The sequence below is a fragment of the Arachis hypogaea genome, chromosome 10 (assembly GCF_003086295.3).
Source record: "Arachis hypogaea cultivar Tifrunner chromosome 10, arahy.Tifrunner.gnm2.J5K5, whole genome shotgun sequence".
In the NCBI taxonomy this organism is placed as follows: domain Eukaryota; kingdom Viridiplantae; phylum Streptophyta; class Magnoliopsida; order Fabales; family Fabaceae; genus Arachis; species Arachis hypogaea.
The window spans coordinates 110,696,397-110,718,806 of NC_092045.1; the positions used below are offsets into that span (position 1 = coordinate 110,696,397).

At 33.8% G+C, this 22,410-nt stretch overlaps 2 protein-coding genes across 2 annotated transcripts; both read right to left on the reverse strand.

Annotated features, from left to right (window-relative positions):
* Positions 1 to 10,201: 10,201 nt before the first annotated feature.
* LOC140175764 (uncharacterized) lies at positions 10,202 to 11,944 on the reverse strand. The gene is made up of 2 exons (XM_072204314.1): positions 11,069 to 11,944; positions 10,202 to 10,723 (listed from the first exon to the last, which is right to left on the reverse strand). The coding sequence occupies exons 1-2, from the start codon at positions 11,942 to 11,944 to the stop codon at positions 10,202 to 10,204; spliced, it is 1,398 nt and encodes a 465-aa protein (XP_072060415.1).
* Positions 11,945 to 13,743: 1,799 nt separating this feature from the next.
* On the reverse strand, positions 13,744 to 16,684 carry LOC140175765 (uncharacterized). Its single transcript, XM_072204315.1, has 2 exons — positions 14,455 to 16,684; positions 13,744 to 14,327 (listed from the first exon to the last, which is right to left on the reverse strand). The coding sequence occupies exons 1-2, from the start codon at positions 16,682 to 16,684 to the stop codon at positions 13,744 to 13,746; spliced, it is 2,814 nt and encodes a 937-aa protein (XP_072060416.1).
* Between the last annotated feature and the right edge of the window lie 5,726 nt (positions 16,685 to 22,410).

Below are 22,410 nucleotides of genomic sequence, written 5' to 3' on the forward strand. Positions count from 1 at the left end.
ACAAATTGAATATAATATTTAAAATAAAAAAACCTGTTTTGGTACTAAAAATGAATATATATTATTTTAAATTTTAAGTTTGTTTTATTTAGCCACGTCAAGTTTAGGTTCTATCGTTTTGTTATTTAATCAGTTATATAACTATAATTATTTTTTATTATTATAACTATTTATATCCTGGTTAACACTAGAGTCCAGGTCTAAATAAATCAAATAAGACCAATTTAAAGATTGGTATTCGCTCGACTTCTTTAAAAGAGGTCGGATTCAACACAGACTCCACTCCAAAAAAGTCGAAATCGAAGGATAGTTGGCAGATAACACTTATTCAAATAAGTAACTGCCTCTAAAATCTCTCAACGCACTTCCAGGAGCCATATCTAAACTTCTCTAAGATAAATGGACGGTTACCCACCTTAAAAGGTGGAACTACTCAAACAGTGGTTATTAGTTCATCCTTATAAATACGCTGACATCTCTCAGGTATTTCTAAAGTCTAATTTTCTCTAAATCTACTAAACCCTTTGCTGACTTAGATATCAGAGTGTCTTTGCAGATACCACCTCTATTCATTTATACACACAAATCGAACGACGACTTCTAGACATAAACCAAGTTGAAGACGTCCTGATCTTAACGCTTGGACCAACCTTACCAGTCCAGTCTATTAATCTCTGGTTGTTTTTCGTAACAATAACTATTTTTTAATAAATATTTTAAGTGGTTAATACATTAAAATTAAACACTTAATTTATATGTAATACATTTTGACATATTGAGTTCAGCGAATTTTTTATTTAAAACGTCTTTATCCTATAATGCACTACAATTTAAAAAAAAAATTACCCCATTGTCTTCACTTATTTATTTTTTTTGTTTTACTATTTAAATTTTTATACAAAAATTACAAATTGCTCCAATAATTTTGCTTTTTTGCATTTGCACTATATTCTAAAATAAAAAATAAAAATAGGCTAAGGTAAAGTAGTGTAAATATAACTAAAAAAAAGTAATAAAGGAAAGAAAATGGCATATGATTGATTGAGTGGTCGTGTGGTAGGTCGTATCCACGTGCACATGTTTGTATTCGCTGAATCCACGGATTTTGTCGGTTATTTTTTCCCCTTTGGTTTCTGCCTCTTTGTCTCACTTGTTTATCTTTTCCTCTCTGTCTCTTTGCTACAATATCGCCATCCCCTTTTATTCCCAAATTTCCATTATCTTCTATTAACTCAATTCAAATAAATTCTTAAAGGAAATTCATATTTACAGCATATTATATATTCTTTGATCTATGGAAAGAGTGTAATTAGGCATGCATGCATGCAACGATTTGATAAGGGAAGGTGCAGAGCAGAGCAGAGCAGAGCATTCATAAAAGAAAACTAACCCCAGCCACATAATGTGTCTGTCTCAATTACTCTATCACACACTTTCACATAACTGTTGGACCAGTTTCTGCTTATTATTGCTACATTCAAATTTAATTAATTCATTCATTATTTTAAAATATTGCAGTATTCTATTAATATGAAATAATCAACATCGCATATCTACATTACTATACGTGTTTTAATCAAAGATCTTGAATTCAAATTGAATTTGAAGAAAAATAAAAAAATAGTAATTAATATTCTTTCGTCCATAATAAAATAACTTCTCCTAAAAATTAAAATTCATAAGAGAAAGTAATATAAATATAGATATATCTTTTACACGTCATTTTAAGTAGGAGTCTCTTTTGTTTGATTTTTTTTTTGCATAGATCAACCTTCTTTTTTATTAGTCTTATGCTATTTTTTTAAAAAATTTATCAAAAATTGAATTTTAGATTTTTCGAATACAAAACTCTGAACAATGCTATATTACCAGTAAATATTATCATTTTTTTGTCAAGATTTAGTTAGCAATAATTTATATCTATATTTATAAAAATTTTGCACATAATTATAAATATATAATTTGCATCTGTATTTGTCAGAGTTTACATACATGAATCAATATAATTTACACTCAATTAATAAAATTTATTTGTTAAAGATAAATTATTATTTGTGATAGTTAAATGATGATTAACAATACTAAAAATTTACTGATCCAAAGATTTTTTTTAAAATTCTAATATCATGTCATAAAATTATTATTCTAAAAAATTTAAACCATAGAAGAAAGCAATTTAAGTAATTATATCTCTTAAATTATTATTCGTAGATACTAACAATTTAAAAAAGGTCATTTCTATCTTCAATTAGTAAAAGACCTTTAAACCTTAAAAACATTAAAAACAACAATAGACATACACATGATGACACAGTGGTTAGTTATCTAATTTGGTTGTAATAATGTATTAAGGAAAAGCATTGTTATATTTATATGCAAGTGGTGGGAAGAGCTAAGGCTATATTATTGTTGGTGTGGTAGTGTCACTATTATATGGCAGAATGGAATAATAATTAAGGGATTCACGTGTGTGTTGGTCCATACTTCATAATAAGTAGCCCATCACCATTTTCGATTGGAATCATGGATACAACAACGTATTCGTACACCACTTTCTCTTTCCCTTTAATTTCATTTAAAATCTCTTCCTTTCAAACACCTTTCTATTTTATATTATTCTTACACACTCTCGTATGCATCATTTATTATTATTATTATTATTATTATTATTATCTTGTTACGTTGCAACTGCTTTTGTTGATACTATACTATGATTCTAAATCTTCGCCGCTTGTAACAAACCTCCTTGGTAGCCACATATACGAGACAATGTGACTCTTAGTTTCGTATACAATAACTTTTCATCATATAAGATGAGTTTTTTTTTTTTTTTTTACAATATTAGCTCATTTTTTAATTTTAAATTTTAAATTTTAAATTAATCCTTCAAAAAATAAAGGTTAATAAAATAAGTTTATAACAAAAAATATGAGTTAATATTAACTACTTAAAATATTAATTTCTTGTACTTCAGATCCTCGGATAAGATCTGAAAAAATATAGGAAACCAATATTAATTCAACTAACCAGAGTCGGATCAGGGGGCAAAGTTTAGGCCTTGCTCCCAACTTTTTTGAACAAAAATTAATAATTTTAAGTAAATAAAATTATTATATATTATATAATTTTATTTTTTATTTGAAAAATAAAATAAATAATTATCTTATATAAATAGTTAAACTCAAAAACAAGCTAAGTAACATTATTTAAATTGAGGAAAATATTATTGTCAATTATTTTTTTATTAAATAAATATCCAACTCTTTAAACATTTAAATTTTTTTAAATATATTTTTTTAATTTTCACACTTATTATCATATAAAAATATTTTAATATTTATAATAACTAAAAATTTTTATATATTTTAGTACATATATAAAAATAAATTATTTTAAAATTATTTTTTTCATAATATTAAACTTATAACATATTAATAATAAATTCATTAGCACGATTATATTTTATATATTTTATTCACGAATATGTTTTAAATGTATAACAAAGTTATTAAAATGACTTTTATATATATATATATATATATATATATATATATATATATTATTTTATAGCATTTTTTTATGATATAAAACATAAAAGTATAATTTATTGTCTCAATAATACTCATAAAGTAAACTAATTAAAAAATAATAATTTTTATATCTTATCAAATTCAAAATAAAAAAATTATAAAAACTAAGATAACCTTTTTATATATAACAAGAACTTATTAGTATTTTTTTAATTAGAAAAATATTAATCATGATTATATATATATTAATAAATATATAATATTATATTTAATTATATAATATTTTAATTTTCAGTCCCTCCTCTACAAAATTTTTGAATCCGTTAATTCTTGCAGCTAACTAATTTAAAAATAAGTTAATAATTTAAAAAATAAATATTCAAAATAAAAAACAATAAAATATTTAAAATTTAAATAAAAAATATTTAAAAGTGATAAAATAAAATTAATATCCAACGGTAGTGATATGTGGAACTGTTATGTTAGAAAGAAGGAGAAGAAGTGAAAAAGGAGATAAAAAGAATGATTTAAAAAAATTATGAATTAATTTTTATTTATTTGTTGGCTAAATTATTAAATGGGTTGATTATTGCATAGTTGACTTTTGGCATGATTGATAAGATTTATAAGTCTGACTCCACCAGCTCTCCTTTCAATAACAACAAATGCAAATGCAATCCACCTATGAATGCACGTACGTAAGTGCATGCATGTAGCCTTAACTAGTTAAACAACAACATAACTCACCTACCAATACTTGTAAACTTAATTAATTGATTATTGTATCTCTTTTAGTTCGTATTTTTTAGTTTGAGCTTTAAAATCAAAGAGAAAAAATTGTATTAAGAATAAGAGTCATATTTTTTATGTTAAATTAATTAGTTGCATTTTGACTATTAAAAAAAAAAGAAAAAAAACTTTTTTAGCCGATATCAAAGAACATTTTTCTCAATAAATTATACTTTTCTCTCTTAATCTTTATTCATACACTACTTTGCTAACAATTGTTGTTTTCAAAAAATTGGTTCCTTAACAAAATCATTTTAACAATAACATTTAGATATTATCATGAAATTACATTTTTTTAAATTCTTAAGACGTTTTTTTAAATAATAGTCTTTTTTGAATTTGTTTAAATTTTTGTGTAGGCCTTTTTTTTCTTTTATCTTTTGTTTTTCTTCTTTAGAGGACAACAAGAATCAAATTTTAAACTTTTTTATTATAAAAATTTTAATACTATGAAATATTTTTTTTTAAAAAAATTATATTAATAAAAAGAGACATATAAATAATTATATCTCTATTAGATCATAGTACTAAAGAAAATAAAGTCAACCATTTTTGGTGTCTCACGGGAAATTTGGGGAGTCTATTTTTTCTTTAACTTGGTATGTAGTTGAATGGGAGGCATATATAGTGTTGGAGCTTTTATATGTATGAGTAGTTGGTTTAATATGCAAGAATTTTTATGGTCTATTTTGTGATTTTCTTTTATTTTGGTGTAATTTGTCCTATTAATAATCATCGTGATACATTTATGTACTCTATGCATAGGACTCCCTTTGCTTTATTGGAAATTATAAAATAAAAGAAAATTAAAATAAACAAGAGGATTATACAAAGACAAAAAAGCAACAACAACAACACCAAGTGTACGTGTCCAATAATATCTGAATTTCACAACATACCATTTAACTAAACAAAATGTGCATACCCAAAAAATGAACAAATGAAAAAGTAGAGGTGCAGAACTCCATTTTATACCCCTTAATTATTAGCTTGTTTATGCATGTTAATATGGATATTATTTTTATTGGTTTCTATTATATTTCTGAAAAATAATCTATTTTAGTGGAATTTACATACATTGAAGGTATACTACAAGAACGTCACTCAATCTCACTCAATGATATCTATTACAAAGTGATAATAGAGTTGTTCACACACACATACCATGATAGATTAAATTTTTAAGAAAAATATATTTAAGAAATTATATTTAAAATTTTTATAACGAACAAAACTAGAATTTGATTCTTGTTGTCTTTTTTTTTACCAAAAATAAAAAGATTCGAACCTGTGATTTCTAGGTAGATATGAGAAGACTATACTATTGAGTTATAGCTCAGTTGTTGATTCTTGTTGTATTTATTATTTTAAAAACAACAATGCTAGGGAATCAAGAGGGTATTAGCAAAAAATCAGTCAAATATCTCTGCGTGAATCTAAAACTTTTACGTGAATGATGCATATACTAGATATTAGGATGTTTTTTCTACTAAGTATCAAAATGTTTCTTTTTTATACTAAATGGATGTTCTTTTATATATTTTATAAATTTTTTTATATACTAAGAATCGAGATTGTTGGAAGCAGATTTCCGTGATTCCCGTCCCTAATTCTCCAACGTATCATTCAAAATTTTAATTAAAAAATAATAAAATTAATTAAATATAATTATAAATTAATTAAGTTGTTTACTTTTTGGCTGATAACCTTTTGGTTCTATATACCTTTCCTTTTAAAAAATAAAAGTTTAAACAAAAATGAAAAGAAATTAACGCACAATATATGTTATTCACAATTCAAAAAGCATTTTAGAATAATTAAGTTATAACAAGGAGGATTGAAAAAATTAGCAATGCTTTTTATGATATATATACATTTACCACTCATCATGATCTAAGACTTTGCACAAGAAGATTCTCATCTTTTATAGTGGCTCTGGTGGCTCCACTGCTCAAGGTGAAGTCATCACATCCCATGTGTTTGAAGGTCTCCCATTTGAGTTTCTTTGATAATGGGGGAAGTTTTTCTTTTAATTTAGTTTTTTTTCCCTCTTTGCTAATATTTTTATTTTCCACTATTTATTTATTCATTTTGACAATTGATTATTGAATTCTCAGCATCGAAAAGGAAGAATAATGTTCCGATTCTTCGAATAACCATTATTTTCTAATATTGAATAAAAGAAATAATAGTAGATGTAAGCGTCAATGCAATTAAACTAATGAGTAATTAGAAGGATATTTAAAACTTAAAAAGATTAAAGATGTGCTTGTTTGTAGTTTAAGAAAATGCTTTTATTACAACTTAATTTCTTTATGTAATTAAAACAAACTGAAAATTGCTTTTTATCAGAGGATATATATTCTGTTTAAACTTTTTAAAATATTGAAAGATCAGAGTTTGCTTGGTTTATGTTTTTATTTTTAATATTTTTTGTTTTTACGATTTATATAACCATATCAATGGATATTTTTTTTGTCTTTTTAACCTTTCGATAGAAAAATTGCTGAAATTCTATAATATCTAACTATATGAAGACTAGTCCGACCTTGCTTTTGCAATTCATGTATTCTTCTACAATTGAGCACTGAAAAGTAGTAAAACGTATTGATTCGTCTGAATACTGGAGAGGCCGAGCTTAAGCGCTTTCGAGTAAGTCATCAACTGGAAGGAAGAGTTTCACGTCGGCCGAGATCAAACACCGTGGCAGGAATACCTGCAAAAGATACTCCGACGCTCAAGTTAGTGATAATCTCAAAAGAGAGAGAGTAATTAAGTGAGAGTGAATAGGTGAATATGAAAACTGGTAGTGGAACTTGGTTTTAGCCGAGAATATTAGTTCGGCTTTATAGGGATTGTTTTACCGTTTTCATGTGGATAAGTCCTAGTTTGTAAGTTGGTTATGATATTTTGTTTTTATGTGATTCAGTTTGTTGAGCACGTTTCTTAATTTCAAAGTAGGTGAGGCCGTTTTTGGTTGCTTTCGCGCCGAGTTTATCGGGAGACTTAATTCGGGGCCGAGGTTAATTGCTCACGTGCCGAGCTTTTCGGGCGAGCGAGGATAAGGGTGACGTATCATAGCCCCCAAGCTTGCCTTGGTTTGGACAGGACTAAGGCGAGCTTTTTGGACGAGGAATACTGTAATCCTCGGTCGTCGATTTGTTGTCGCGTATGCACCTTGCAGCCCCCAAGCTCGGCTTGGTTCTGTCTCAGAATGCAAAATGTTTTGCTGGCCTCGTTCTGCGCCGCCATTATGATATGATTGATGTGAAAATGCTCCATTTTTCTAGGTGCCCCTGTCCATTGAATTTTGTAGTGGATTTAATGTTTCTCTTTTTTAGCAATCTGGCTTTAATGCTGTGATATTGTAACCGTCTATGCTTTGAAGGAGTTATCCCTAGTTGATTTTTCCCTTTCCTTCATTCTGCCCTTATTTCAAAAAAAGAGTTTTGTTTTTCTTCCTGACTGAGAATGAGTAAGAAAGGTCAGTGTTAACTCTTTTCCTATTTTTCTTTTTTGCTTTTCTGTGTTTCTGTTTCTGTGTTCTTGATGGAGAACTGCGATGTTGGTGACCCATATGGTTGGGTGGATACGAGGGTGAGAGAGTATGTATCCCAGTTTGATGATGAGGAGTCAGTGAGGTTGTTGGGGTCAGATCTCTGGGTCAGGGAGGGTAGTAATATTAGGGTAGAGTTATTACCTTGTGTGAGGGGTGACCGAGTGTGAAACCGACTAGATGATTGGTCTTTCTTCTTCATGTATAGTTGTCTATTTACTAAGTTGGGTGTGAGACTTCCTTTCACCGAGTTTCAGTGTGGGGTTCTATATTGGTTGAATTGTGCTCCAACCCAGCTTCACCCAAATTCTTGGGGTTTTGTCCGGGCGTTTGAGATTTTGATGGAACTATTGGAGCATCCGCCGTCTCTCAAGCTATTTTTCTCTTTATTTCAAGCAAAAGGTGTGAATAGGGGCTTGTGGGTAAACCTTAGTAGTTATCCTCGTCGTGCTGTGTTTGGTCTGTATAAGTCATCGTTTAAGGATTTTAAATCCATATTTGTAAGGGTTAGGAGTGTACCCGAGGATTTCTCGTTTTATTTGAACGAGCATTTAGTTGAGAGATTTCCTTTATTTTGGTGTGCCGAGCCATATCAAGCGTTGGATGTAGATGATAGGCTTCCTGATGATGATATCGTGATGGATTTTTTGTTTAAGTCCTTGGGTCCGAAAGGTTTATTATCAGTTTCCGAGATGTTGAAATGGGATACTGATAAGCAGGCTGTATATGATCACATAGGTAATCTGTGTTGCTATGCTTGTTCTCTATTTCTCTTTTGGTATGTTAATTCTAATTTGGTTGTTTATAATTTTCAGTCGAGAAAGCTCCTGCGATTACTACTGCAGGCTTAAAATCCTATTTCAATCAACGGAAGAAGGGTGAGAAGGAGGTTTCGTCTAACGCCGGGAAGGGTCCTTCTATTCTGGTTCAATATGGCCTTGGGCAGAAGCATAAGAGGAAGAGAGGGCAAGGTCAATGTAGCCTTGCCGAGGTCTTAGAGGGTAAGGGGGAGTCGTCTATGATTCTGTAGATGGTTGAATCTGCATATGAATCTCAGAAGAGGCTCCATGAGTATGATCAGAATATGCATGCCAGGTCCTCGTGGGCGAAGCTGTATCCCTTTGGCACCATGGCTGACGAGCTTTGCTGTTTTCCGGACGACATGAAGATGATTGACGAAGTTGGCCGAACTGGTGTTAGCCGATTTCTTTAGGTATATGTTTTGTTGTGTTGTCTGTAGGTTTTTTTGTTGATGTCACTTATTTGCTTTTTCTCTTTTGTAGGTGATTGGTGCTCGGATCGTTGCCATTGGTCGGGCACAGGAGCTTGCCTTAGATCGGGAGGAGAAAGAGGCTTCTCGTGTAGAGGAGCTTTTTGGAATCATTCAAGAGAAGGATCAAAAAATTTCTGAGCTCTCTGCCTCTATGGAGAAGAAAGAGCTTGAGTTGGCTGATGAGAGAGAACTGCACAAGACGTTATCTGAGAAATTGAAGGTTATGGGGTCCGAGAATGATCAGCTCTCTGCTCAGATCAAAGAATTGGAAAGTGGGATTTATGAGGCTTTTGCCCAAGGTTTTGAGCATGCTGTCTCCCAGGTTAAAGTGTTGTACCCGGAAGGTGATCCTTCAAAACTCGACGTCATGAAGGTGGTCATGAATGGTGAGCTTGTGGATGATGAGGCCGCTGCCGGAAGTGATGGCAAGGGGTCGAGCATTGGTGATAAAGCAGATTAGGTTTATAGTTTATGCCTCATTTTATATATGGTGTAATGGGCTTTGAACTTGTGAATTGTTTTGGATTTGTTGAAGGATTTCGAGTACTATCCTTGGTAGTAGTATTTTGGTTTCCGAGTACGCAGCTCGGCTTGGCAATGACTGCTTTTTAGTTTTATATAATATGATGTTTTTCCCAAGTTATGATATGTTGTATTATGATAATACTTGTATGTATGTGTTGACTATGACCGCAGCCATTTCTTGTATGGTCGTATTGTTAATAAGGAGAGTTGTGGCTCTGATATAAGGGTTATGGCGAAGTGATCCCTTGGGATTCGTTTGAGTTACTTGATGTTTGTTTCATTTGTTTGTATTTTTTCCGAGTAATATGCTCGGTATGCGCATTTTGACTTCCGAGTATGAAACTCGGGTTGTTTTGTACATTCACTAATTGTTAAGATACAAAATATTTTGATTTTTAATGTAAGGTACACCGGTGTGGTGATTTGTGGCGTCTGGCCTCGTTAAAACCCTCTCCGAGTAAAACCCCTGTTTTTTGGGAGAAAACCTTCGGAGGGGAAAAAGAGTACCATCATTCGCGAATTTATATATCATGACTGATATCCCCTTAGGGAGGAGACATTCCATGTTCCTGAAAGATGATCTCCTTTAAGGGTTTCTAGTTTGTAAGCCCCCTTTCCGAGATTTTGAAGAACTCGGAAAGGTCCTTCCCAATTTGCGGCTAATTTGCCATGTCCTGGAGGTTTCCGAGCTTCTTCTGTTCGTCTAAGTACGAGATCTCCGCTGTTGAAGGACCTGTGAACTACTCTTTTGTTGTGTCTTTGCTCTATGTATTGCTTTCTGGCTCGCTGCTTTATGGCTGAAATGTCTCTTTCTTCTTCTACAAGATCCAACTCAACTGACCGAGCTTGCAAATTATTGGATTGATCATAGAGGTCGGTCCTTAATGTTGGGACGCTGACCTCTACTGGAATGAGTGCTTCTGCGCCATATACCAGCTTGAAAGGAATTTCTTCTGTGGCGGATTGAATACTGGTATTGTAACCCCATAGGATCTCTGGAATGAGGTCGGCCCATTCTCCTTTAGCCTCGCCGAGCTTTTTCTTTAATCCCTGCAAGATAATTCTGTTAGCTGATTCAACTTGTCCGTTAGTTTGCGGGTGCTCTACTGAGCTGAAATGATGTTTGATGTTAAACTTTGTTAGAAAGGCAGCGAGCTTATGGTCTGTAAATTGTCTCCCGTTATCCGAGATTATCTCTCTTGGGATACTGTATCTGCATATAATATTCTTCCATAAAAAAGATCGCACCTTTTCTGCCGTTATTTATGACAGTGGTTGTGCTTCTATCCACTTAGAGAAATAATCTATTGATACCAAAAGGAACTTTACCTGGCCTGGCGCTTTCAGGAAAGGTCCGAGGATATCCAACCCCCACCTATCGAAAGGTCAGCTTACCTCTATGGTGTGGAGTTCTTCGGCCGGGGTTTCGGAGAGTGTTGCGTGCTTTTGACAATTATCGCATGCCTTTAATTTTGAAAAACAGTCCCTTTTTATCGTCGACCAATAGTATCCTGTTCGCAATATCTTTGCGGCTAATGCTCGGCCGCCAATGTGATTTCCGCAAATCCCTTCGTGTGTTTCTGTCATAACTTCCTCGGCTTCCTTATTGCTGATGCATTTGAGTAGTGGTTGTGAATGTGCTCGCCTATATAGGGTGTTTCCGAGCACTGTATAGAAGCTTGCTCTTCTTCGGAAGAGCAGCAAGTTCGGCTCATTGTGTGGCATAGCGCCTGTGTTGATGTATTTGAGAAAAGGTGTTCGCCAATCTGGTACCTGTATGATGCTTAAAATTGTATCCTGCTCAAAACTCAGTTTGTCAAGTGTTAGCTGGGACAGTGCCGACGTGTGTTCGGCTTGCCTAGTTGTGGCTAGCTTGGATAACACATCGGCCCTGGTGTTTTGCTCTCTATTTACATGAATAATGTCAAATTTGCTAAATTTTGAAATGAGATCCTTTGTTATGAGCCAATGTTTCTCTAACAAAGGATCTTTTACCTGGAATTCACCCTTTATTTGATGCACCACTAATGAAGAGTCGCAGTAAACTGTTATTCGAGGTATTTGTAGTTGTAGGGCGAGCTTTAGTCCGGCGAGTAAGGCCTCGTACTCCGCCTGATTGTTGCTTGCGTTGAAGCGGAACTGCAGTGACTGCTCGGCCACCACTTTGTCTCCTTCCTTCAACAGTACCCCTGCTCCACTGCCTTCTCTGTTTGACGCTCCATCTACATGTATACTCCAATTGACCTCTGTATTTTGTGTGTCATCAGTCATCTCCGATATAAAGTCGGCTAGCACCTGTGACTTCAATGTTTTCGTTGACTCGTACTGGATGTCAAATTCGGAGAGCTCGACCGACCATTTTATTAGTCTGCCGGCGAGCTCGGGTCTGGTTAATATCTGCCTTAGCGGTTGGTCTGTTCGTACTATGATTGTGTGGCTTTGGAAGTAATGTCGTAGTCTTCTTGCCGTGGTGATTAATGCTAGTGCCAATTATTCTATCTTCGGGTATCTTATTTCTGTAGGTTGCAGTATGATGCGTGAGCATCTTATCTATTTTTTCCTAATGAATTTGCATCTAAATTGTTGAGTTTAATTTATAATTAATTATATTTTAGCCACTATGGATGCTATTTTGAGTTCTGTGCAATTTTATTTATTTTAGGTAGCATTCGGATGGATTTGATGAAGTTTCTGCAGAAAAAAAGAAGAAACCAAAGGGATGACCAGCGAAGACCGACGCGGACGCATGGCTCACGCGACCGCGCGGAATGGAGAAATTGCAATGACGCGATCGCGTGCCTGACGCAAACGCGTGGACTAGAATCCGCACAAATGACGCGAGCGCGTGGACAATGCGGACTCGTCACATGCGCGATCTGCAATAATACAAAAAACGCTGGTTTCGATTTCTGGGCTGTTTTTGACCCAGTTTCCAGCCCAGAGAACATAGATTAAAAGCTGCAGAATAGACAAATCAAGTGGTCCCCACCCATCAACTGAAGATCTGTTAATTAATTCGAATTTAAATTCAAATCTTATCTTTTAGGAAAAGATATTATTTTTTTTAGATTTTAACCTATTAGGATTAGTAATAAATAGGAAATCTGTATATTTTAGACAGATACCAGATTGTTACCAGAACTCTTATTTTTCTTCTCTAAACCATGAGCAACTAATCCTTCATTGTTAAGGTTAGGAGCTCTGTCTATTTGTATGGATTTATTCGTTTGATCTTTCTAATTTAATTTATGTCTTGATTTATATTTCAATAATTATTTTCGTTCTTCATTTTATGAAATATGGGTGGAACGGAAGTATGACCCATGTTCTAATTGAGTTCTTGTAAAACTTGGAAAAGCTCTTTACTTGAACAACAGCTTGAAAATATATTATACTGAATTTTAATTATTTGTATTTAACGGGATACGTGACATATAATCCCCTTATTTTTGGATAATTAGAATTCTTTTGGCATATAAACTAGAAATTGATCATCATCCTCTAATTGGAATTAATTAACCAAGGAATTGGCAATTAATGAATTTTAGAGAAGACTAGAAAGGTCTAAGGAATTAGGGTCTAGTCATATATAGTTTGCCATGAAATTAAATCTTGCATGATTAAAATAGTTAGTAAGAAAATAAATCTGGAAAAATAGATAACTCTGAAACCTTTAACTATTTTCTCTAATATTTTATTCCCAACTTATTAATCTGCCTGTCTTTGATATTCTGAATTTACACTTAAACTTTTTAAACATCTCAAAACCAATTTCTGCTTGCCTAACTAAGCTTATCACTCAATAACTGTTGCTTAATCCATCAATCCTCATGGGATCGACCCTTACTCACGTAAGGTATTACTTGGTACGACCCGGTGCACTTGCCGGTTAGTAAGTGTGGGTTATAAAATCCGCACCACAGTACCCTGCTGATGAAGTATACTGGGTTTTGTTTTCTCCCTACTTCTGTTACTAGTACTGAGCTTATAGCATGGTTAGATACTGATAGATATAAACACAAAGGTTTACCTGTCTCAGGTCTTTGGAGGATTGGTGGTGATGTTAAGAGCTATTTGAGTTCGTTAAAGGAGTTCTCACATTCGTCTGTCCATGTGAACTTCTTGCCCTTAGAGAACGTCTGGAAAAACTGATAAGATCGGTTTGCCACTGCAGGTAGGAAGCGTAACAGGACAGCTATTCGCCCTGCTACTTGCTGGACTTCTTTTACTGTCTTTGGGCTTGTCATGTTCAGCACGGCTTTGCATTTCTCTGGGTTGGCTTCTATGCCTCGTGAGGTTAGCATGAAACCAAGGAACTTCCCTCCTTGGACTCCAAAAGCACATTTGTCCGGATTGAGTCTCATGTTGTATGCTCGGAGTTGTTTGAATATTTCTACCAAGTCATCACAGTGTGACCCTTGTGCCGGTGTCTTGGCTACCATATCATCTACATAGACCTCCATATTCCGGCCTATCTGTTGTTGGAATACTTTGTCCATTAATCTTTGATATGTTGCACCTGTATTCTTTAAACCAAAAGGCATTACCTTGTAACAAAAATTTTCATGTTCTGTTATAAAAGCTGTTTTGCTTTGGTCCTCTGGGTGCATCAGAATCTGGTTATAAGCAGAGTATGCATCCATAAAACTCAAGGCTTTTAAACCAGAAGCGTTATCAACTAACTTATCAATGCAAGGTAATGGATATGCATCTTTAGGGCAAGCTTTGTTTAAGTTTGTAAAGTCGACGCACATGCGCCATTTACCTGAGTTCTTCCTTACCATTACCACATTGGACAACCATGTGGTGAAGCGGATCTCTCTGATGAAACTTGCGTTGTGGAGCTTCTTTGTTTCTTCGAGTGTTGCTTGTTTTTTCTCCTCCCCGAGGTTCCTTTTTTTCTGTGCTACTGGTCGGACTGTTGTCGATTGCTAACTTATGGCAGATGACCTTTGGACTTATTCCGGGCATGTCATCTGGTGTCCATGCGAATAGGTCGGCGTTGTGGCGCAGTATGTGTATAAGTCTTGCTCGATCTTCCCCTTCTAATGCCTCTCCAATGTATGTGTATTGTTTGTCATCTGCCGTTAGTGTTATTTGTTGAAGGTTGTCCATTGGCCGAGGTCTTTCGCCGAGGTCTTCTCTCGGGTCGAGGTCAGCTAATGTCGCTGTGTCTGCAGAAGTGTGGATTGCTTGAACCTGAGTCCGAGCTTCTTGTTTTGTTTGGGTAAGCTTTAGGCTAGCATTGTAGCACTGCCGAGCTTCTTGATGATCGGTGTACACTGTAGCTATCTTGTTTTCCTGTACTGGAAACTTAACACACAGGTGTAATGTGGACACCACTGCTCTGAATATATTCAGGGTGGGTCTCCCAATTATAATATTGTAAGGGCTATAACAGTCTACTATTAGGTATTGAATATCAATTGACTTTGACATAGGGATTTCTCCCATTGTGGTCTTTAACCATATGTGTCCCATGATGGGGACTCTCTCTCTGGAGAACCCAATTAGCTCTCCCAAGGAGGGCTGTATCAATTTTTCTGATAATTTCATCTTTATAAAGGTAGAATAGAATAAAACATCAGCACTACCACCTGGATCTAGTAATGTTTTTCTTACCAACAGTTCTCCGACCTGGATGGAAATTACCACGGGGTCGTCGAGGTTAGGGCTTGCCGATCTGAAGTCTGCTTGGTTGAAGGATATTGTGACGTCTGGGTCTTTGTCCTTCTTTGGTTGTATGGTTCCTTCGATTGCTAGCATCACCCTGTAGCTTCGTTTTCTGGCCGAGCTTGTTTCGCCTCCGCCTGCGAATCCTCCTGATATGTGGCTAATGACTCCCCTTGGTGGATCAGGAGTTGTCTGTTCTTTTTTGTTGTTGTCCGCCGTTATTTGTTTGTTCTCTTCCCTGTCCGAGTTTCCTCTTCTGCCCTTCTGGCTCTCGACGTATTTGTCTAAGAGTCCTTGGCGTGCCAGAATTTCTAGGAGGTCCTTTGTGACAATGCAGTCATCCGTGGTGTGGCCGAACTTCTGGTGGAAGGCACATTGCTTTGTCCTATCCACGAACCTTTGGTCCTGGTAGTTCCCTGCTCGAGCTGGTGGCTTTATGATTTTGGCATTGAGGATTTCTCTGATGATGTTTTCTCTCTTGGTACTGAACCTGGTATATGTGTTGTATTTCGATGTGAGCTTGGAAGGCTTCTTAATGTCTCTACTGCCTAGCGATCTGAAAGTTCTTTCCTCATCTCGCTGATGTGGTTGTTTGTCCGATTTTTGGGCCTCGCGGAGCTCTTCGATCTCCATTTGACCTGCCGCCCTTTCCCGAAATTCTTCTAGCGTCTTAGGCTTTGTTATAGCAATGGTCTCCCGAAATTTTCCGGGCCTGAGGCCGGATTTTAGAGCATGTAGGTGGACGGCCGGGTCTAGGTCTTGGATCTCCATAGTGGCATCTGCGAATCTGGTCATGTAGTCCTTCAAGCTCTCGTGCTGACCTTGTTTGATGGTGCCGAGGTAATTTGATCCATGTACGTATATCCTCGATGCAGCAAAATAATCAATGAATGACCTGGCTAGGTCTTCAAAGGAGGAGATTGATCCTACAGAAAGTTTAGAAAACCAGAGCAGCGCAGCACCATCAAGATAAGTGGGAAATACTCGGCAGAAGACGGGCTCATTGTTAGGACCGTTGAAGAACATCATCGATTGGAACTTCTTCATGTGGGCTTGGGGATCTCCGAACCCCTTATATGGTTCTAGTGCAGTGGGAAGCGTAAAGTTCTTTGGCATCTGGTAGTTGGTAATTTTCTCGGAGAAGGGGTTGTCGAGGGTGAGTTTCTCCTTCGGCGGGATGATGTTTAAAGGGTCTGTGGCAACTTGGGCCGAGCCTTTGGAGCTTTCCCCATTGTTCTGGGTTGATAGCTCGGCTATCCTTCGTACTTCCGCCTGAAGCTCGGTGATTCGGGCCAGGAGGTCATCCTGTGAGAGTTGTGGATTTTTTCTGTCTGCCATGTTCGAGGATCAGAAATCCTACAAAATATAGTAGAAGACTAAACGAAGGAAAAAATGGGGTTAGATGTATTCGGCCCCACGGTGGGCGCCAAGTGTTTCGTCTGAACACTAGGGAGGCCGAGCTTAAGCGCTTCTGAGTAAGTTGTCAACTGGGAGGAAGAGTTTCACGTCGGCCGAGATCAAACACCGTGGCGGGAATACCTGCAAAAGATACTCCGACGCTCAAGTTAGTGATAATCTCAAAAGAGAGAGAGAGTAATTAAGTGAGAGTGAATAGGTGAATATGAAAACTGGTAGTGGAACCTGGTTTTAGCCGAGAACATTAGTTCGGCTTTATAGGGATTGTTTTACCGTTTTCATGTGGATAAGTCCTAGTTTGTAGGTTGGTTATGATGTTCTATTTTTATGTGATTTAGTTTGTTGAGCACGTTTCTTATTTTTAAAGTAGGTGAGGCTGTTTCTGGTTGCTTTCGCGCCGAGTTTATCGGGAGACTTGATTCGGGGCCGAGGTTAATTGCTCACGTGCCGAGCTTTTCGGGCGACCGAGGATAAGGGTGACGTATCACGTATTTTAAGATATGTTATACAATTAGCCATTCAATTTACCAGATGCACTATTGTGTGTATTTATAGAGCAACTTAGTCTTTTGAAGAAGCAACAATAAGCTAAAATAAGCAGCAGTAGTAAAGCAGAATATAGAACAATAACTACAGCACAATTTGAGTACCGTCAGATTTATTGGTAGATTTACTAAAAAAATTTGTCAATAATGTGTTTATTGTTGGAATAAATCCAACGGTATTAACTCCGTCTGTGATTGTTTATCGGCGGATTTTTTCGTCCGCCAATAATTATCGTCAAAAGTTTTTAGTCCGATAATAAACTTAAATTTTAGATTTTTTAAAAAATTATTTAAAAAATATTATATAATTTTAAATATTTAAATTCAATAATAGTAAATTAAAAAATATAACACTAGCTAATTAACTCAGAAAATAATTAATTTAGATAATAATAAATTTAAAAAATTAAAAATAATAAACAATAAATTAATAATTAACTCAAAAAATAAATAAGTTAAGATTAACTCAACTAATTAACAACAATCACACTATAAGAAAAATGCCGAATCTCGTCGAATTTACTGACGAATTTAACAAAAAAAATCTGTCGGTAATATGTTTACCATTAAAATTACTGTCGAAATAAATTCGACAATATAAACCTCGCCGGTAATTATTTACCGGTGAATTCTTTTGTCTGCCGCTAATTACAGTTGGAAAATTTTCGTTGGTAATTTTTACCGTCATATTTTTTTCGATAAATCCGACAGTAATATATTTTTAATTAATAATTAAATTAAAATTCGACAGTAAACGTAAATAGTATTTATTTTTTTTAAATTTATCAGTCCTCGTGTATTAAAATATGCTCATCGACTAAGAACATAGCTTCTAGTGAAACTAAGCCGATAACAAGGTAAATAACAATAATCCTAAATTCCTATTTATCTCCACATGGGAAGAAAAGCACAAATACTAACGGATAATTATTAGAATTAGTAGCATATATTTCTTTAGTCTTAACAAAATAGAAATACACTTAATTTTCATGAATGAGAAGTTAGTAGTTACCTAATGAACACCTTTATCAGCAAGATCCTAATTATCTTGAATTCGGTATTCATGCAAAACTCAATCAGTTCGATCTCCCATAGGTGTTTTATCTTTGAAACACTAAAATCTTTATCATGCACAATAAATTTCTTGTCTCGACGAATCTATACAAAAAAACGACCATATAAAGGTAATTGAATGAGTTGCAAAAAGTAATTGATTAGACCAAATACTTTATACATAAAGGTTTCATGTATAATCAAATAGGAATGAAATCTAATCACTGAATGGACGCTATACTAAAATTTCAAGTATAGAAAAGATAGAATAGTTTTTCTAAAGTAAAAATTTAATTTCACTTGCAATTATTTTTCTTTAGAAATAATTTTAAAAAATATAAAACAGGAGGTCGTAGCATCTATATCTGTATACTTTTCATTCAAATTAGATTATAATTTAAAAAATTTTTAATTTCACCCCAAAATTAAAACTAAACTTAAATGACTGTTTAAAATTTCATACATGACCATGAAAGACACAGAATAAAGTTGTACCATAAATATGAAATCTCAATGTAGTTTCACACATCAAAACCAGAAAATTATCTTAAAGTATCGTTTGTACACTTATAAAAAAATTAAAGCCAATTAATCCAAATTAAAATTTACCCACTTCTAACCAAATCAACATATAATTAAATTTGTTAACTTTTTTCAAGTATTAAGATTTTGAAAGAACTGAAAATAAACTATAAAATTTATAAAGAATGTCCATCCTATCAATGTTTGGTATCATCACACTCTTTAAATTTTTGTTTTCTATGTAACTTCTAATTTTTTCTAAAAATGACATGAACAATTGAATATTAGCTTTATAGGCTAACCTAGTTGTTTTGAATCTACAATGACAAAAAAATTAAAATTTAAACAAGGTAAAAATAATTTGAAAAATAATTTAAAACTTTCAAAACAAAAATTGAACGATATTTTACATAGATAAACACTCACAACTACAACATATTTGTTATTTGGGTACTCTTTTTTTTTTACTGTTCTCTTAACTCAAATTTACAAAACGAAAACATAACAAATTCTCTCAATAAAAAATCAAGAATAAAATAAAAATCATAAAAAAATCAAAAACAAAAAAATTAAGAATAAATCAGAACAAAAATCATAAAAAAAATAATGAATTTAGAAATCACAAATTTTAAGATTAAAATAAAATAATGAACTCACAATAAATCCTAAAATCAAAATAAAAATAAATAAAAAAAGAATAAAATCAGAACAAACTGAAAAATCTAATAAAGATAGAACAAAATTAAAATAAAACGAAAACATAGGCATACACTAGAAAATAGGGTTCAAAAAGGGGTCAAGGGTTTTTTAATTAAAAAGAAGTAAAAATGGGGATCGAATAGAAAGAGAAATAAGGGCAACCTACTTAGAAGAAGGAGGAGAGACATAAGTCGGCGATAAAGGGAGCAATGACAGTGGCGGGAGGACGAAACGGCAGCGATACAGTAACCAACGCGTTGCCAAGAGCACCAAACCAAGTTCACGCAATTTTTGGACCCAGTTAGTGGTGACCGACGCTGGCGCCTGGCGGAGGGGCTGCTAGAGGTTGTTTGGAGGGAGAGAGAGGAGAAGGTTAGAGAGAGAGAGAGAGAGAGTAGTTCAAAAATGAAGAGGAGAGAGTTCGCAGTCCGAATTTAGAGCAAGACTACCATCGAATTTATTGGCAAAAAAATTCAACGGTAATGATTTGAAAGTGACCAATACGCAGCGTTCCACTAATCAGGAATTACCAACGGATAAATCTGACGGTAATCTCAGCGCCAATTTTTTTGTTTTTCCTCCAATTATTACCGACGAATTTACTGTCAGAAAATCAAATCTGACGGTAACCTTTTTATCCGATGAATTTATTATCAAATCCGCTGATAAATCCACTACTAACGTCTGATGGTAAATCCAATAGTGTTTAGCATTTTTTGTTGTAGTGTCAACTAATTAACTTAAAAAATAATTAACTTAGATAATAATAAACTTAGAAAATTGACAACAATAAACAATAAGTCAATAATTAACTCAAAAAATAAATAAATTAAGATTAACTCAGTCAATTAACAACATTCAACTAATTAACTCAGAAAACCATTAACTCTGATAATAATACACATAGAAAATTGACAACAATAAACAATAAGTTAATAATTAACTCAGAAAATAAACAAGTTAAGATTAACTCAGCCAATTAACAACAATCAACTAATTAACTTAGAAAATAATTAACTCAAATAATAGTAAACTTAAAAAATTAACAACAATAAATAATAAGTCAATAATTAACTCAAAAAATAAACAAGTTAAGATAAACTCAGACAATTAACAACAATCAACTAATTAACTCAGAAAATAATGAACTCAAAAAATACCAAAATAGAAATTAGAACAATGCAGTTGGGGATCTTAAACTTGCAGAACAATAAACAGATATCAGAACAAAATTCAAAATCATAATAATAAACACAAAATCATCCAAACAAAATGCAAAATCAGAATCATACACAAATTTCAAACATAGAATCATCGAAACATTATTAAAAAATCCTAAATCAAAACAGAATCAAAAAATTCTAAATCTAAAATACATGAAGTAACCTTAAAAAGAGTCAAATCTCTAATACAAACATCCTAATTACAAATTTTTAAATACATAACAAATTAAAAATTAGAAAAATTAAGGTTTAGGGGTTCGTTATCCAAAACTAATTAGTGAGTTATCTAGAGATAGTGACAAGGCATAAGACTTTTTTGGTGAGATGGCAGCACAGACGATGAAGTGGTAGCGGCGATGACCAATCGGCAGGGCTGCATTAGGGGTTTTTTAAATAAATAAGAAAAATAACAGGAAGAAGGAAGAGGACCAAAGTTCTGTAAACCAGATCGGATTGGCCGATTCAACCAAAAGCCGGGTCGGTCGGACTTACTTCTAAAATCGTTCTGCAAAAAATTGGTAAAAAAAACCAGTCAAACCGATGGTTAACTAGTGAATTGGATGAACTGGTCTGGTTTTTTAAAAGTCCAGTTCCTTCTTCCAAAGCTAAAAACGGCACCGTTTTTATTAAAAAAAAAAAACCCAAAAGGTGCAGAACATGCCACACCACCCCACTCTTTTCTCTCTTTCTCTCACCCAACAGAAAACCCTATATTCTCTTCTCTTTGATGCCACCACCCATAATCCTCTCTTTTCTTCGAAGAAAAGCCACCACCCACCATCCCACTTCAGAGTTCAAATTCATAGCCGAACCCTTCTCTCCCTTCTATCTCTCTGTCGCCATCTTTGTCTCTCTGTCGCCGCTTTTTCGCTTCTCGTTGTGGGTTGTCGCTGCTTCTTCTTTCCTTGCCGGTGTCGTTTCTGCTTTTTTGCTCCACACTGTGTCTCGCCGTCGTTGCTTCTCTTTTTCGTATGGTGTCTCGCAGTCGCAGTTTATCTCCATGGCCAAATGTTTCAAAATTTTCAACCCTCAAGTCTCAAGTCTCAAAGGAAGTCTCTGTAATTCTATTTCTTTGAAATTTAAAATTTATTCTAAATATGCATATGATGTATTATTAATGATTATGAGTTTTGAGATATTAATTTTTTGAATTTTATCAGTTGATGAGTTATAAATTCAATTATTTAATTTATTAATTATACTAAAATTAATTTTTAAATCCAATTTATTGTACTTGTTATTTTGGTGAATTATTGTTTTGCGATTATTGATTCAAAATAAAAATATTGCTACAATTCTATATTGAATTTACTATATAGTTTCATATGATTTCGTTGAATTATGCTCGTGATTCTTAGGTTAAAGACATGTTTTGGATTAGTCACTTGATTGAGAAGTTCACACATGGGTGTTAACTTTTTAATGATTTTATTATATATTTAATTAAATCGGTTTATCTACGATTCGATTCCGATTAAACTATTAAACTATTGAATTAGTTATTTAACTGGTTTAATGACTAGTCCGATTCTCGCAATCTTGAGAAGGACAACGAAATACATGGAGGGAGAAAGGAGGCAGCTCCGGCGACACAGGGAGTAGCGGT